At 39.8% G+C, this 18507-nt stretch overlaps 2 protein-coding genes across 3 annotated transcripts in view; one reads left to right on the top strand and one right to left on the bottom strand.

The window, feature by feature from the left end:
- Positions 1 to 18507, top strand: part of DOCK2 (dedicator of cytokinesis 2) — a 164253-nt gene that overhangs the window by 71568 nt on the left and 74178 nt on the right. The gene's annotated exons all lie outside the window — the stretch shown is intronic.
- INSYN2B (inhibitory synaptic factor family member 2B) overlaps positions 241 to 18507 on the bottom strand; it is a 30157-nt gene continuing 11890 nt past the window's right edge. Inside the window, exons 3-5 of one of the 2 annotated variants that reach the window (XM_064671562.1) lie at positions 8672 to 10843; positions 5508 to 5582; positions 241 to 2109 (exon numbers count right to left, since the gene is read on the bottom strand). In XM_064671562.1, the coding sequence (XP_064527632.1) occupies positions 1923 to 2109; positions 5508 to 5582; positions 8672 to 10038 (1629 nt within the window). In that variant the 5' untranslated portion in view covers positions 10039 to 10843 and the 3' untranslated portion in view covers positions 241 to 1922. The remainder of the gene's footprint in view (positions 2110 to 5507; positions 5583 to 8671; positions 10844 to 18507) is intronic. The other variant, XM_064671563.1, reaches the window with a different exon arrangement.

Here is an 18507-nt window from a genome sequence, read left to right as displayed (position 1 = left end):
TTTCTGTCTCACTAAATCCATTTTTTTGCTGGTAAAAATTAATTTCCTTCTGAAAAGCCTCTACAATAATGATATTTTTGTGTCTGTCATTTATGTACTCACTGAACTTAACATGGAATTGTTTTTTAGAAGTGTCAGTCCCCTCAAATTTTGATAAATTAAACCGTGACATATTGCATACTTTCTTCTAAAAGACTAGTTCTATTAAAAAAAAAAAAAAATTAGTTCTTCCAGGCAAAATTCTTCTGTGCAAAATTGGTTTTAATGTGTTTTTCAAATGTGTAATTAACCCTAAGTATTCAAGGAACAGAGAAGTGTACAAAAAATGTACAGACATTTTAAATTAACATTGCACAATTAATACAGTATGACTTAGAAAAATAGGATGCAGGGGTTAATCTATGGAATACCCTGAACCAGGGTCACTAAGAAAAGGTCTGCAGTACATTCCACTAAACTTGCTTTGGGAAACCTTTTCCCCTTTGCCCCCCATATGAAAGGTGACCACGTTCTCATGAGTAAAATAATAGTATAATCAGCCCTAAATTAGGTTCCATTGGCATTCCCTGTGCTGGCTGGTAAATCCATTGTTTTTGGAGGAAAGAAGTCACTGTACTGACACTTGCTAAAATCTTTTCAGCATGTGTAATTGTTTGTGTAACACGGATAAGTTCATTAAATATTCTTTTTATGTCCAATTCTGTGTCATGTATCGACTTACACCTTAAGGCCAAAAAAACCCACAGCTTGGGATATTTTAGTATAGTGATACAGTCTTAAAAGGGCAGACTGGGCAGGTGCTTTAGTAAGACAGGAGCCAAAATAGTCATTCCTCTTTATCCAGCAATTGTGTGATGACATCTGAGGGATTGTGTCCAGTTTTAGGCTTCCAGGTGGAGGAAAGACATCAAATTACTGGAGGCAGAGAGCCAAGCTGCCTGTGGGCTGCAGCAGGAGCATGGGAAGAGAGGCAGTGAAAATTGGGTTTGTTCAGTCTGTAAGAGGTGAAGATTTAGGAGAGAGGTCTCATTATCCATCTTGTTCTCCATCCTGTTCTTCCTGAAGGTGCTTTTGGACAGAGCGAGGTGTGACGGGCTCCAGGGTCACACTGGATGTTGGGAATAAAAACTGGAGCAGCCCCTCCCAAGGACTTTGGGATTCTTGTCTTTGCAGAGACTCAAAACTCAAATTCACTTAACCTGACCTTGCCTGAGTAGGGGGTTAAACCAGAGTTTACCACGATCTTCTCTTGTTTTATGATTCCGAAGTTCTTTCCAGAGAAATCTCTTGAGTGGCTGAAACTTCTGAATGGGGGCTTTTATAATGAACAAATAAAAGGGCAGAGCAAAACTTAAACCAAAATTCCTTTTTTGTTGTTGTTCAATATTAGAGGAATGACAGCAAGAAAAATATTTCAGTGGGGACGTAAAATAATGATGATTATCTCCTTTGAGGAGAGACTTTTATGAGCAGCATAGGTTTCCCTGAATTTGTTCTTGATGGTTTGTTCAAAGATCAATGAAGCTCTTCTCTTTTAGTCCAAGTTTTTTATAAAGAGGAAATGAAGGCTGTGTGACATGCTTACCTTCATCTACCATGTTGTTTTTTTTTTTAAAGTAGAGATTTGAACCTTGCTATTTTTGGAAAGTTGAAAAAAAAGGTCTTTAGAAAGCATATGAAAGTGTCCTTGGAAAAAAAATGAGAGAGCTTCCTTTTGAAAGAAACAATTTCTCTTTTGAAAATAGTATCTTCATGCACCTTTATTCAGTGAGATGATTTAACTAAATTCAATTATTTTGATTTTTCAGATACCCTAATTAAACATTCTTTACCTTTGTGGTTTTGTAATAGCACATTTCAGGCCTGTGCTCCCGAGCTCCTTCTGTTCTGATGTCTTGAAATATAAAAGGAGGCAAAGGAAGTCAAATCCACCAGAAGCATTTTCTTTTCATCTTTTTTGTTTTCCTCCTTAACTCCTTTTTCTCTGCAGCTGGAGGATCAGGTGGTGGCTTCTGAGGTGAAGCTGAAGCTGGATCTTGCTCTGCATTATCCAGTGTTTTCAAAATCTGGTGAAATCTTCCTTCTTGTTGTCTGAAGTCATATTCTACACTATGGAAAAATGAAGAGATTTAAGCTAGTAAGTGAGAAATTCCCTCTTTAAAAAACACCTGGAAAGGATGTTTATCTCACCAGAATAACTTGGCATTATTCAATAACTAAACATGATGAAAACACAAGGGTGTTTTGGTTTCTGCTTTGACAATAAATTCATTTACTGATTTTTTTTTTAAGGGAAACCTTTTACTTTATGTGACTTAACAACTCCAGCATTTTGCCCGAAACAATGGGAGAAAAATGGAGAAAAAATGAAAATGTACCAGAATGACCTTTCAATGTGTTTTATTCAAAGGTCAGGTTCTGATACCATAGTCTAACAGTCACATGCTTGGAATTAATTAAAACCTCTCACATACTTGACTCTGTTAAATGTGAATGTCCCCCACTAGGAGACAGGCTAGGAGCAAAAATCTATGAAAGTGAGCCAATATGTAAGTCTTTGAGCTAAGTGGTGTTAGTTAACAGGAAAGTAGAACTCATTTTCTCCACTGAAACCCCTAATTATTATTAATGTCAAATGAGAGCCAGGATGTTAATTAGATAACAGCAGATGAGTGCATAGAAATCAATGTAAGGTTAAAAGAGTCAGCGTGGACAGTGATTAAGCAGGACTGTATTTTCTTTATTTCAATCATCTTTTCTGGCCAGGAGAGTGGGTCATATCAGCTGTGTCTGCTGGGGAGGTTTTGGGAGGCAGGGGGAGAGTAGAAAGGTGGTATTTTTCATAATCCAAGCACAATCTCAGGATTTTTTGGGATGTTCCTTCAGGCCCTGAATTGATTTTGGCACTGATTAGAAGAAACCTGTACAGTTAGTAAATATGTGTATTTTAAACACTATTTTTGTGAGTATTTTTATGTATATAGAAATCCATAAAAATTGTTAAATAATACTTTAAGCTTAACTAGAAGCTTGTTTGCTTATAATTCATGTGTTTGGGGGTTTTTAATGAAATAATACAACTCAGCTGGTAAAAAGAAAGCAGTAGGATTATTCTGATTTAGAAAAGCTGGAGAAGGATCTCTGAACAAGAAGCAAGACATAATAAATAGAAAAGAGGTAGAAGAAAGTGATATAAAATCGGTGTCCCTGGCATTTTATCAGCTTATTGCTAAAGCTGCAACTTAATACATTTCAGTAGTCAAGAATACTAAATGTTGGGTTTCTGGCACGTGTAAAGGTGGCATCTGCTCCTAGTCCTATTTTCTGCCTTTCTTCAGAGTTTTTAATTTCATGTTGGAGAGATCATCTCCAGAGGCAAGAGGTCAATTCAGTCTTCATTTAATACTGTCTGTGAGATGCCCAGATAACTGGTTTTGTTTGCTGCTTGCATTTGTTTATTATTAACAAACATTTGCGTTACATGATCTAGATTGAAAATCCCAAGTCTGGAATCCCTGCTGGGGAGTTAATAAAGCCAAATATACCCTCTCTGTTAGGCAGAAAAGCTCTTTATTACTTTCCTGATCGGTGTAATCCACACTGGGATTTATATGAGATTAGTGCATTGTTTGACTCAGGGTCTGCTTAAACTGTGTGTGATAAAGATGGTTCAGTGACAGCAACCCCACATCCTGCATCACTGATGAGCTGGATTCTTTAGGAGCAGGAAAACTGGGAGCAAGATAAGACATTTGATTCTATAATTAATGAAAACAGTGATGCTGTGTTAGGGGAAAAATACTTGCACGGACCTTTAGGCTACATAAAATATAAAAAAATTACATGGGTTTGTCTAGAGCAAACACTGATAATTTCTTTTAGAATATTGTCTAAATTCAAATGTTAGTCACTCAGAATACTTTTTTCATAACCTCATCTTGTGGAACATTTCTGTAAAGTGAAAACTGTTGTTCCCCTGCTGTCTCCTGTTTCTCTCTCAAAACTAGAAACTTTTTAGAAAACCAGTGTTCTGTACATGTTCTACTGATCATTGCCCTGCAAAGCCTTCAGGCACCATTATCATCACAAACTACCCAGGAAATCAGAAAGGCACATCAGTGTTTTCTTATTTCCTCTGCCCCTTTCTTTGGATAATTGTGCCACTTGTTCAGGACCTTCCCTGCACTGAAACTTAAAACCACGAGATAACCATCATGGTTTATTCTTCAGCCTGTGGTGAAGGGTAGTTTGTACAGAATTTCTAGAGAGTGACCTTTTCATGTCTAGTCCAACCAAACACAACAGAGACTGTTTGGTCAGAGATGATGACCAAGCAAAGGAAATCTGCTTTGTCTTGGATCTTCCTTTTTATACAGATGCAGTCAATGCTCTTGGGTAAGTCACGTTCCTTCCATGGTACCCCGTGGGCTATGAAGAAGATGAACAGCTTTGTCTCAGAGGAGTTGTGGTGTTTAATTTGTGATATCTTGGTTACTTTGGGATTTCACTGCCAGAGGTTTAGGACATCAGTACCTGGCTGAGTTGTGTGTTGAACAACAGATTCCATTGCTATGTTCAGTTTATTAAATTCTTTAGCAAATGTGGCTCATGTAGAAGATGTGGTGTGAAAAACATTTCCATGTGGGTATTTTCTGTTCCTTGTATCCTTCAAAAAAATTAAAGCTATATTGCTTGCAAACTGGCAAAGATAACAGTCTGCCATGTTCTTTGAAATAAAGGAAAAGGTTTCAACCTAAAAGAGAAAATCTCTTACCATTTGTTTTTGTAAATATAGCCAAGTAACCCAAGATTTGGGTTCTCTGCCTCATAACTGAGGCTGCAGAGATGAGATAGTGTTTATAAATTAGAGGAAGCCTTATAAAATCCCTTGCTGAGTGGACAAACCACATGCAGAGTACAGCCAAGACTTTGTACCTGCTGGTTTGGGGTGGATGGTTGGGGAGCTGGAGGCTCTTACAGTCTGTTTTTACAGACACAGTGTTTGAAACATGTACAGCTTCCAGGACACAGTGCTGCAATGTTTTCTTAGTCAAATTGCACTCTCTTAAATTAATAACAGATAGCTACAGGAGTGAAAAGTGTGGGAGTTTAATTTTTGTGAACTGTAGCTGTAGCTCACTGGCACTTGGAGAGCTGAGTGTTTATCTTTTTCAAGATCTTAAAGGTGTTACAGAAATCCCAGCTTTAAAAATGCAACAAACAGAGGAATTTCATCCTCAGAAATGGCATCAGAGGTTTTGAAAGCATAAGTAAGAACGCTGTGAAACCTTAGTGGGGAGTTTCTATTTGAATTCTCAGCCAACACCAATATCAATTGTCTTCTGCTTGGGAAACAAAAAGAAATACCTCATACACACCACTTGGTGTGTTCTGTTAAAAACTGGATTAGTCACAGCTGAGGCATTTTATAGCTGTGAGCAAAACATTGGGTTGTTCAACTGGAGGGATATCCAGCCCCTGCAGACCTGTGGGAAGGAGGGAAGTACCTGTAGATGATGCAGGCTGTGTTCTGGCAGGTGCTGCAGTTGTTCAGGTCTTGGCCAGTGTGGTAGAAGTTACGCCTGTAAGAGACAGCAGCTCGTGTAAAGTGTATTTATAGATACAGCAACAGGTCTCTGAACCTTTTATGAACAAAAGTTCACCACTTCCATCATCCTTACTAAAAATTCTGGTGTCAAATTCTAAGTTAGGAGGTTGCTTTAAAAAACACAAACCCTGCGATTCTTGTCTTGCATCTTTCCCACCTCACACTGTTTTGGGCTGGTTTAGGATTCTGGTTGTTGGTTCTTGCATGAATATTTGTTATGAAAACACTTAGACGTGCAACTGTTTCTTACAAACCCACTTTAAAGTGTTTAAAAATTCATGGGTTTGGTGAATCAGTCTGATCTTTACCCTTATGCTTTCCAGTCTTTCCTCTTCTTGTGTTTCCTTACTTGAGTATGACCAAGTCAGATTTCTGCTGCTCATAGCATATAAATTTGGAGTGTTGAGAACAAAAGAAAAGGGATTTTTATACATAACACCAACCAGAGCTGAATTATTTTTATCAAACTGTTTTTTATCAACTGTTAGAAACAGTTTGAAGTTGGTGGTTCATTTAGTCTGAAGGATGAGTAACTCACATTTAACAAGTTTTGTTTGGATTAGGGGAGAACAGTTGGTACCAAAATAAGTTCCTGATTGTTTTGGAATTAAAGTGGAAGTTCTCCATGTGCATCTATACATCTATACAACTTTGAATGTTCACTGTCACTGCTGGATGATTCTGGCAAGATGAATTGAAGCTTCTCGTTGAATCTCAGTGTCAAACTTCAAGGTATTTCACAAAATTTTTCTTTTCAACCCTGTGATAACTTAACAGAAATGGATTATAAATATTGCTGGATAATCTGACTGTGCTTCCCTGCAAATTAAGCTTTGCTATGGTCAGATTTTCAAATGGAAACATGGATTTGTAATTAGAACTTGTGCAGTCTCTCATCCAGAACTCTATGTAGGGGAGAAGGTGTGGGGGTTCTTTCCTGTCATTCTTTAGGAAGAACACTCCAGGGGGTAGTTGGATGAAGAATACAATAGACAAGTGATTACTTAAGCTGGACACAGACTTGGGTCCCTGCCTCAAATCTTGCCTCTTACCTGAACTTTTGGGTTCTGGGGTGCTAGAAATGTTTTTTGCATTTTTGCTCTCAGTATTTGATTTTGTCTGTTGTGTTATTAGAAAGTTGTTGGTAGGAAATCATATGGAACAAGCTTCAGAGAGAGGATAGCTGGAGCTGAGCTGTATGGGAAAAAAATTTATATGGAATAACAATTTATGTGGGCCCAGTGGCAGCTAATAGAAGGGTTTTCACTTTAACAGCCAGATGGACATTAGTGGTTAATGTTTCCAGATAAAAAAGGTAATCTGTATGGAGTAAAATCACATGCTAACTGGATTTCTATTATTTTAAATTTTTTAGTGAGTGTAAATTCATATTTGGAGTGTGAGTTGGAAAGTTATTCATCACAAATAGAAGAAGTTAACTTTAATTACCAACTAAAATACTTTGTAAAGGAAAGAATTCTTCAAAATGGATTTTTCTTTGTTTTTCTGCAAAAGCTGCAAGAAAGTTGGGGCATATAAAATTGTGGCTTCGCTTAGTTCCATCCTGACAGTTCTGCACAGCCACAAAAACCTGTTCTGCCCAAATGGGAACAAATGCAAAGGCCCAATGCTGGGTCCTGTGAACAAGGCAGGGTTGTACTCTGTGCTATTTCTATGCAACTTGAACCCAAAACCCTCAGTGCAACCCTCCTGTGATGCTTGCACAGTTGGTGGAAATGTGGAATATTATCTGATTTATTCATTAATTTTAATCAGTAAATACTATTGATACACATGCTCTGATTTTAAAATTGAGGGTGCTGTTTGATGCACAAAGCAGTTGTGCAAAAGTGATTATTCTAGATGCCTAAGCTGCCTGTGCTGAGGATAAAATTACTCATGATAACATAGACTTCATGTTGTTTTATCTTTAAAAAATAAATTAAAATGGAACCTTTATTATCTTAATACTTTGACAGATTTATCTGTGAGTTTTTCAAAGATAAGTTATTTGATGGATATATTACATTATAACCAGACAGAACTGTCAAGTTGCATTTACTGTAAGTGGGAGATGCTGTTAATGGTGTGGAAAGCCTGATTAGGATACTCTGAAACCTGGTTTGAGTACAGAAATATTTAAAATTCTGTTTTAACCTATGAAGGTGTCCATTCTTTAGGCATTAGTTGGATTTATAGTATTACTATTATTTATAATGCCTAAATAAGTGCATAAATGCTGCTGGCAGCCTTAGCTAGTGACATAAATACGGGTCACTCATTCTTATTGAGCTGCAGAAAACAGAGTTCTGAAATCTGAGATTCTGAAGTGAGTTCTTCCCAAGAGTCTTTACTCCCTCTGTGTCATTAGTTCTAATCCTTTTTAAGCACCTCCCTCTGCTTCCCCTGAAATCTTCCTGACTCCCTGAAGCTCTCCAAGTTCACTTGGCACTGTGGCTTCCCCCATTCCCAAGGCATCCCCTTGAAGCAGCTCTGCTGTTGGTGGTGTCATGAAACACAACCAGCAGCGTGGCCCCAAATATCAGCAGGTGCTGTTCTCTAGCCACTATTCCTTCTGCTTGTTTTTGGAGGCAGGAATGATTTCTAGTAATGATTTACAGAGCAGGAGAGTGGCTTTTGTGATATCAACTGTGTCAGCTCTGGGGCTGCTTGGGCACCACGTGTGTGTCTGACTTTGCCACGGGCTGTACTGCTGGAGTACATTGGACTCTTGGGTTTGGATGTTCTCCTGCATTCAGATTTTAGTCAGCTGGAGACTGATAATTTTCAGGTGTCAGGGGCTTCATATCAAACACCATCAGTCTAAATGAAAAAGGGAGTTGTTAAGCTGTGTCTCACTAAAATTAATAAAGGCAGTGGCAGCTAAAACCAAACTATGAAGAGACTTTCTTCTGTTGAGGCCCAATTACCACAAAAAGGGTGTAAGATGCCTTTTCTGCAAACTCATCTTTAATCATCAGAAGAGGTATATTTTTCAGGAGCAAAGGTTAAAAGAATGCTAACATCTACTAATGAATTACTAATATTAAAAATGCACCATACCCTTCACTCAGCGCTCTGGATTTTTCCAGGTCTTGGATTACATTCAAAAGGACTTTAATCTTCTCCTGGTTGGACTGCAAGGATTCCTCCACAGACTGCAGCCTGCCTTGGAGGGCACAGAGTTCGCCATGTGCCAAGTGAATTTGATTTATTTCACTAATCTCTTGGTTGGTTTGCGGTTTGATTTCGTTCCTTGGCGGAAAAGACTTTGTGTGGAATCCTTCTGAACAGCTGTTGCACTGGGCAGCATCTGACTGGGTGGAATTCTCCTCGACTCCAGGCTCCCATGACGGAGCAGGTTTTGGGATGTCACTGCTGGTCGCTGTGTGATCACCTGGTAACGTCACCCGGCTGGGATCTGGTTTGTGCTCTCCTGCCTGGTGACAGTCTCTGAGGGAACAAGGAGATGAGCTGTGATTTGATGGAGGTGACAATGGAGCTGTTTCCTTGCTGCTGGCATCTCTGCTGGCTACAGGCAGCTCAGAATCGCTTTTCCCCACTTCCCAAGCAGCAGAATGGGGATCCCATTCCCTGCAGTTGGCAGAGTTGCCTAGGCAAGGCTCTGCTCTCTCAGGCTCAGAGGACAGTGTGCTGTTCTCATTGCTTTCAGTGCCGTGGGTGACAGCAGAGGAGTGCAGGGAATGACTTGGATCCGTGTCTGGTGCATCCATGGACACATTTCTGTCCTGTGGAAAGCTCACGTGTATGTATTCAGGCACCTGTGTGGACGCAGTTGTCTTCTCTGACGCTGAGGAATCATCTGAGTAGACGGGCCCGTTGCTTTGTGCTTTTGGTGCTCTTTGACTTACCTGCCCGTCCCCCTCACCATTCCTGCACCCGTCCTCCCCGTGGTTGGTTATCCTCAGGTAACAGAGGTCTGCAGACATGATGTCCTGCTCACAGAGGCTGCCATTGACCTGCATGGGGTGGGCAGGCTCCGTCGGCATCTCTGTCAGTGATTTACTTCCCGTCAGCTTCTTCTTCTTAAAAACCGGGAAGTGTTTCCTGAGGCTGGGGGATGTTTGGATGGCGATATTCCGAAGCCCCTTCTGAGCCCTTGTTGGAAAAGTTGGAGAGCGGGTTAGCAGAAAATCGTGCTCCCTAAATATCTCTGGTTTTCCAGTCGGGAAAGGCGCGTCTCGGGCAGGATGAGCCTCCAGCTCTGCCTTGGTGCTCACTCCATCCTCCTTGAACCGGACCTGCTGGGATTTGGTCCTGCGGTGCTGGGGGGGCCTCAGGAAGTCCGCAGAGTCCAGGCTGTTCCTTTTCAGGAGCACTGGGCGCATTTTCATGTTCTGCTGGGCCATTGAATCACAGTTTAGAGTCTGTAAGTAACGTGTTTCCTTGCGACCCATTTCATTTGTCATTTGACCCGTACCTGAAGGTCGTTCCCAGGATACAAATTAACACTTTAATCCTGGAGCTGATCATTCTGCTCTTTGTTATCCCTTTGTTATCTCTTTGTTTCACCGACGTGCTCTCCTTAGGGATCTTCGTTTGAATTTAATTGCTGATTAGACCAAACCCTCAGATAAAGAAATTAAATAGAAAATTTACAGAAAGATTTCTTGCAGCCAGGGAACGCAGAAATCCTGCTGTCTGAAGCTAACATGATCTTTGTATTACAAAGCTGCAACAGGCTGTTACACTTGTGGTTAACTAATTTAAAGGTAAGGTCGAGTCTATGGCTTTCCTGGTGGCTCTTGTTTGACAACAGCTCTCCATCAGTGAGGCAGCTTTTTTTATGATGGACCAGTCAGATCTGTTTTATTTGCATGTTGTCTAAACAAGAAGCATAATAACTTTTGGGGGCATTTTCATTTCTGATGCATAGATTTACTGCTGGAATATATCCCTTTATACCAAACTGAAGTGCTTTCTTTAGAGAGAGTTTTTCTTCTTCAGCCATCTTTTTGATGTTCCAGTTGAAACTGATCTTCCCAAACAGTTAAACAAAACGTAACCACTTCTGACCAGGGGAAAATCCAGCATCCAGTGGGATTCAGTGGGAGAAGTTATTGATGTGTAACTACTGCAGTTCTTGCAAATACAAGGCCAGTCATATCCAAGGGGCTGGTTCAGTTGTGTCAGTTCAGTTCTGTGAATACTTTGGCATCAGAAGAGAGGTCCAGACCACATAACCAGCAAATGCAGAACAACAGAAAATGGTTCCTGAAAATTAAAAGACAACAGCTGTAGCTGAACAAACTGGCAAACAGGGTAATTTTTTTCTGCTGTCTCCCAACAACTTTTCATCTGCAGTGGTTCTGTAACTTTGGCAGTGAGATACTTGTATAGAAACTGAAAAATGTTTTATAATTTTGAGGTACATAAAGTTTTTTTTCATATGCAATACAATGCACAAAAAATAGTTATATATTTTTATCCAACGGATATAAAATATCACAGACCTGAATCTGACCCCAGACACAGATCTTAAAACTTAGATTTGGAAATGGCCATTTAATCCTGTTATGGATGAGAAATCAAACACATACATGTACAAATATGCTCAGTTTGTGTGCAGGAGACTGGGCTGGAAAGCTCTGGTTTGCCACATTTGGCCAGGGCTCATCATGGAAAAACAAACGTTGAACATTTTGAATGGCCACTAAATCTTCCATTTCTGAAAATCAGTCAGGACAGTAATATAGTCACAGTAACTCTGTATTACATGTGTGATAGACATCCTCACAAACGTGAATTTTCTATCCCCAGTCATTCTAGAAGAGTCTGAGCCCTGGTTCAGGATGTGCAATGAGTAGTGCTGGACCAGTAGCAGATTTTAAGTGCTCAGTTTCAGAACTCACACGTGGGATGTACCTGAATATCAAATATTTTTCCTGTATTTTTAATAAGTTAAACAATATCTTTATCTGGTTGCCAGAACAGAATAGGGATAAAAGGAGAAATTTATGCAAAATATGGGAAATATTCTATGAGATTTTTAATAATCCAACAGAGTTCGGTTCTAGGATTACAGTGATTTTCAAGGTTGGGGCTAAATTCCTAACACAGTGCTAATTTACCATTAACTCTGTTCTCTGCTAATTCACTGGTCATTTCATTAGCCTTAGCACTTCCATTAGCTCAGAACCTTTTATTTAAGGTTTTAAGCATTAAACAGACTTTACCATATTTAATTTAGGAGAACTGATGAGATGGGTGCAGTGGGAAAGATCTTGTTACAGGATATAGCAAACTGTTCTGTAGCATCATGTAACATTTAGGCACTGTAATATAATTTAAGCAAAGTAGTAATGTGATATTATTCTATTATAAAGTTTTAGAAGAAAATGAGTGTTGGATTATTTCTCCACGGAGAGAAATGTCACATTAAATATTGAGGGAATAAATATGTACATTAACACCAAATTTTACTTTGATGATATGCAAGAATTAAGTACTGAACTCACTGTAGTGTTTGTGCACTGGAAATAAGTATCACAATAAACAAGTCCAACAGTTTCTGCAAATGACATTCCACTGCCAAGTTCTGAATTCTCGTATCATCCACTAATTACTGGAGACTTTTTACAGTTTTGTTTGAGAATTTATCCAAATATTGCAGTAGCATTCTCCACTTCCCACCACAGCTGCTGTGCTCCAGGCAGATGGACTACTTTGAAACTTATACTTGCCCAATTAAATTCAGAAAGAAGCTTTAGAAAGCTAATCCTTTGTGTTTTAAATACAAGTAAAAAGCCCTTAAGGGTTTTATGAGAGCTCTCTCCTTTGGCTGTAGAGGCATGTGAGTGAGATTCCTGCATTCTTAATTTGCAAATTGCTGTTTTAACTCTGTTGGTTTTTAGCTTCCTTGGCATCCGATAGTCTGGAGTTCAGACAAATCATAATGAAAGTTTCGATGCTGTTATTTATATTAAATCAAGCTGAAGTAGAAAATACATGGGTAGGAATGCTCAAATATTTGGATTGAAAACCCAGACTGGTGAATTTCAATGAGTTATAGGTGTCTGTGCTTGAGTTAACAAATCGGTGTAACATTGCCAGTTACTCAGTTTAAATAACATTTTCCCTTGCCCAGGAAGTAATTCCTCACTCTTTTCTGGCACAGCAATTCCCAGGCCTTGTTTTGCTCGTTATTTCCTGCAGAGAGAAAGTATGAAAAATTCTGAGGTTCCATTTTATAGAAACGCTTTCAATATGTTAATTTAACTTCAGTCACTTATAACAAAAAGCATAAGTGAGTTTTAAATTTATGTCTTGTGATAATAGTAACAGTTTGGGGAGTAGGAATTTCCTTTTCTTTAATGTGTGCTTTTCCACATTTTGGGGATGTCAATCTGACTGATACTGCTGCATTTTTGACTTTTAGACTTGGCTGATACTGTTAAAGCAAATCTTGCCTTTTCAAGTCTCTCCCTGCTTTGTGCACACATCTCTTAATGGTGGCAGTTACTCTTCAGTGGAAACTTAGCTTTGCTCCAGAGTACCTGTAATTAATGAATTGCCTGGAAAAGTGCAAATCCTGCCCCTTCAAACAACAATGGAACTAGTTTTCCAACCTTAGGATTGTGGGTTTGAGTTCCTAGAAATGCACACACAGCTCAGTTAGGCTGCCAGGCAGGAGAAATTTGACAACAACAGGTATAATCTTACTTTTCTTTATAATTATTCTCCCATCTTTCCTGCCTCTGCCTTCCTGGTTTCTTCAAGAGAGTCAAACACATTTCTTGGTTCATATTTCAGTCTAATGACTGAAGCTGTGGGTAGAGGATAGAGCAGCTGGTAAGGATAAATGGACATTTTGGGGAATTGCATGAAGAGGAAAACCATGCAGCAAAGAACAGTGGGGATTTTGGAAGAGTGCAGATGTGTGAGAGTGGCAGTTGTGGGTGTTTTCTGCAGTTTGTGGAAAAAGTTAAATATTTGATGTGGTTTTCAAACTCATTCACCTGCAGTCGGTCCCCTTCATTTTCTATTTGACTGGTTTGCTCAAGAAATAAGTGTTTTTCCTTATAGTGAGTGTGACATATTTGTAGTATTCTGGAGTTCCTTTATGCATGTTTTAGGGCAAATACTTCTTGGAAAAAAAAAATGCTTGAGCAGATTCTCTTCATTAAATGTCAGTAGGTAAAAGCATTTTGTGAGGACTTTCAACAGGAAGATGATTAGTGTAATTTTCCTTCTACTTCTGAGCTTCTGCACTTTGAATTTCCCAAGTCCCTCTCTGGCAGAGGGTTGGAACAAGGTGATCTTTAAGGTCTCTCCCAACCCAAACTTTTTTGATTCTATGAGAGCTGACAGAGCTGTAATAACTGTAAGATAACATATTCAGACTCAGCAGTTTTCTGTCATATCTGATTTGTGTCTCATCCTGTATAATATAGATTTTCTGTGATGTGCAGCTAGATGGACATTTTCAGTTTAGAGAGCCAGCTTGGTGTATTTAATTATGGTTTCCTAGGTGGGAGAATCATGATCCTCAGTTTCTAAGGAATTTATTTGACTGTCACTTCCCATTCACGTTCCAAATCTTTCCAGTATTCCTAAAATATTTTGGGGACAAGAGGCTGCCCGTGTTGGGGCCCTTGTGATCTGTGTGCTCGAGCTCTCAGTCCACGGGCAGGTTCACCCCTGCTTTTCACAAAGAAAAATTGGTGTCTGAAATGTAACTTTTTTAGTTAACAAGTCTGAATTAAGGCTCTGAGTACATTGGTTTGGATTTGCTTTACTTCCAGTTCATTTTCTGTCTCCACCAGCAACTTCAGCAGTAGCTGTTGGCCAAGTTGATTAATTTGGCCATATCTCTTCTTTTTATAAAACTCATGTTGGTTTTATTCCTCAAAATAGTGAGAGATGTTGAGGATAAGTTTAGATACTTTTCTGAAATCCCTGGAGACTGCAGTGAAACACAAATCACCTGCTAGCATGAAGGGCTAGAGATGGATTTGAAACCATTAGAGCAGGATGATGCTGAAAATTCTCTCTTTTTTCCCTTTTCCTTCCTTCTTGCCAAGGGAAATGAATGGAAATGTGCTGAAAGTTGCTGGTGAGCTGCAAGGAGGAATATTTTCAGATGAAAATGCATGACAGATGCAGAGCCTATAAAGTAAAATCAGTCCCCCAGAAGTGCAAATGTGCAGCTTATTGTGATACACAGGGAAGAGCTGGCAGGGAACAGGAAAGATGAACCTGCTGAGAGAGGTTTTTAAGTGGCCTCTGTGTCCAGGGACCGGTCGTTGATCACAAGGAGCCTTATTGCTTTGGGTCCCACAGAATAAAGCACATTTTATGAAGGTAAATGTGTTTATTATAAGAGATGGAATAATTGGTGTAGCACAGTTTTGTGTCTGGAGTTTTCTCCAGTGCAATATTCTTCCATCACTTGCTCTAATTGGGCACACACAGAATTCCTGGTTCTGATGCTGCTCAGGGCCACAGAGGAGTTCTCTGCATGTTCCTCTCTGTGCTCAGATCTTCCCCACAACACTAGTTTGGTTAGGGCTGAGGGAGCTTTGCTTGAGTTTACCTGAGGAACAAGGACTGAAGAAAAAGGCATGAACTTTTTTACAAATCCTGCTTTGTGAGCCACCTCCAGGTGGGATCCAGGTGACTGGGGAAGAGATACACAGGTAGGGAATACAGGGTAGGATGTGGAACCTTCTGTCCTCAAAAAGGGAACATTTCAGTGATGGCAGAGATTATAGGGGTTTAACTCTGGTTAATTTTATAGCAAGATTTGAAAATTACTGCAGGCTGGTGAGGCTGGGTAGAGAAGATGCTGTGATATTTACTGCAGCAGAAAAATGGACTTAGCTAAGCAAGTTTTAGGAGCAAAATTGAGTGTGGTTTGCCTCTAATTTGACTGAGATGATGCAATGCCATTCTGGAGGAAGTGCTGAAGATGCACTGAAAGATAAAGCCATGATGACCTCACTTCTCAATACAACTTTCAGAACTATGATACTCAAAATTCATTTATTCTACTCTAATAAAAAATAAAAGTTCTTTTCCTTTGAAAAGACGACACATTCCATTGGCTGTTCCAGGAAGAAAGGCTTCATGGATTAGAAAACATTGTTATCTCAGTATTTCTTCTGGAGCAGGAACTGGAAATCGTTCATGCAAGGTTTAGTGTCAGGAGGCAAGACACAACTCTTTATTCACTTAAGAGGAAAGTATTTCAGTCACACATTTATATATAGTGCACAAGCTGCATTTTTTTTTTTCAGTGTTAGTTTGCAAAGACAAGTGTACTTAAAACTGAGAAATTTCTCTTGAAGAACTGCTCGAATGCCTCCAGGGAGATGGAAGTTATCCAACGTGACAGGTTGGGGAGCTGGAAAGTGTCCAAAGAGCTGGTTCATATCACAAAATTTCAGTGCTCTTTCTTAGCAGTTTGAAAAAATACTGCTAAGTACTTGATGTTTGTGCCACAGTGTGCACACGTCTTACACCTTGGCTTACTCTGGGTTTATATTTAGGCTTTATAAAATGCTAAAAGATATATATGTGATGCAGTTCTATAGGTAGCCTGTGCCTGGACAGGTTTACACATCTGGGTGGGTATGACAGAGGCCTCAGGTGGATTAGTTCATAAAATTGACCTTTTGAACTTCCTCCTGGGTTTTCAATTATAACTATGCCCGGTAGAACAGCCAAACTTAATATTTTTTCTGAGCAGCAAACTTCAAAGCTACATTTGTGTGGGTCCTGGGTGACAGCTTGCCACTGCCCACCCCCCTTCTCCTGATGAGACACTGCTATAGGAAAAAACACTTAAAACCAGAACAAAACACTTGCTGAAGACTGTGATTCCTACACTTGAGTTGTTTTCATCATTACAATACTCATTTACTCCTAAAACCCGACTTTTCATTGTACTTGCTGCAGCCCCTTTTTTCTGCTTTGTTTTCTTTTTTTTTTCTAATCAGTTTATCACTTCAGAGCAAGAAGGACATGGCAAAGCAGAGTCCCAGGGTGCTGAGCAGCGTGCTGTGCTGCAGCTGTGTGCACTGCCCTGCAAGCACTGCCTTTGCAGTTATCATTCTCTAGAACTTCTTTTTTTTTCCTTTTTTTTGCCACTTCAGTACGTGGGAGTATTCAGTAAATGTAAGGAGTCAACTGTTACTCTCACTTGTATCACAAGGCTGGATATATTGGGAGACAGTGAGAGAGGAAACCACGCCAGGATCTTGCTGAAATCCCTTCTCTTCTGGGTTTCCTACAGAAATATTGAACCTGTGTGGAAGGATTGGGCCAGCTCTCATCAGGGTGACAGGGCTGGAATTTCACATTTCAAATCTGCATCTTGAGGCTTTTTTTACCCGTGTTCCTTCAGGCCAGTGTTTCATCCTCCTGAGCTGTGCTTTGTGTGCTCAGCTGAACGTCCCTCGCTGTCCCTCTTCCCAGTTTGGAAAAACATTTACGGTGTGGGGGGATTGAGTTACTGCAGCTCGGGCTGGGTTACCACAAACTGGCTGACAGTAAGTGCTGGAGAGCCTGGAATTATGTTTATTGGCTTTGGCAGGGTGGATGCAGAGAGTGACACTTCCCACCAGCTCCCAACTTCTGGTGGGAGCAGCTGCAGGTGGAGGGAGGAAGGAGGCTGGGATATAACGAGCTGGGCACTGAGGAAATCTGTGCTCAGTTGTGTCCAGGGCTGCTTTGCAGCATCACAGGGAGCTTTTCCTCAGGCTTTGGGATTTTGCAGTGTAGTCTGCTAAGTCAGTAATGCACTGGCATGTCTGCTCTTGGAATGTTTGCAAAATGAAGCAGTGGTACAGTTGGCAATAAGATTGGTAGTGCAGGTTTTGTGTGAGTTCTGTGTTATTTTATCCTCAGCCTGTCAGGAGACAGAATTATCCGTTCTGGAGAGGGGCTGGTGAGGAGTAGAGGGGGAGAGAAACCTCTGCTTATTAAAACTTCCTGCCGTAAGTGATTTTATATCAAAATATACCAGCTTGGTGATGCTGGAGAGTTCATTGACAGGTATTTTGGGGGATTATAATTAAATAGGTGAGAATTACACAATCAGGAAGTCTTTTGGTGTGTTTGTTCCCTTCCTTTGACTTTGCAGTTGAAAATTTTAGTTTTATTTCATATTGTCCATAGTGAAGGAATTAAGGAAACTCAAAGTTCGGATTTATAAGACTTACAACTATTTGGTAAAAACACAACCCTCAGCATCATGATTGTCTATTTCATGTTGCTTCATGTTGCAAATAAATCATGGGAAGGGACAACACAGGTGTATTTAGCTGTGCTTGTGTCTGCAATACTTCTCTTTAAATCCATGAGAGCAGCTGCAGGTTTAGTCTCTTTTATGAGCATTATGAAAGTCATTTTTTTTCAGTCATGTTTTCAGTCTGGCTCACCAACTTATCCATAATTCTCTGTGACTTTATTCTGTCATTTTATACACCACTTCTGTCCTGTATATTTTAATGCTCTGCAGTTTAATGCTGTTTGTGAGGTGCACAGATTATTATCATGCAGAGCAGGTGCCTTTAAAAATGAATTGTAGCATCGTTACTGACTGCCTACTACCTTTTCTAAGGGGGAGAAGAATTGCTTTTGAAAAGCTGTGCTGTTTGTGAGGAGAGGATGTGGAAGGAGCCCACTTCAGTTAATTATTTATAGCCTGAAAAATAATGTAGCCTTACAATTGCTCTCCAAACTTTGCACCACTCCCCACGCTGGGAGCCCCAGGCATCAAAAGAAAGCTCCTCTGCAGCTCATGCTTTGACAGAGATACCCTGTCTCAGTTACAGCATTATTATTGTGTGGAGCATTATTAGATTATTAATATATTTATGGCTCGATACTGGGTTTTTCTTCAGAGCAATAGAATGAAAAATCAGTCAAATCTT

This window comes from Pseudopipra pipra, chromosome 15, assembly GCF_036250125.1.
Source record: "Pseudopipra pipra isolate bDixPip1 chromosome 15, bDixPip1.hap1, whole genome shotgun sequence".
Lineage (NCBI taxonomy): Eukaryota > Metazoa > Chordata > Aves > Passeriformes > Pipridae > Pseudopipra > Pseudopipra pipra.
This window is presented reverse-complemented; position numbering and strand designations above follow the sequence as displayed.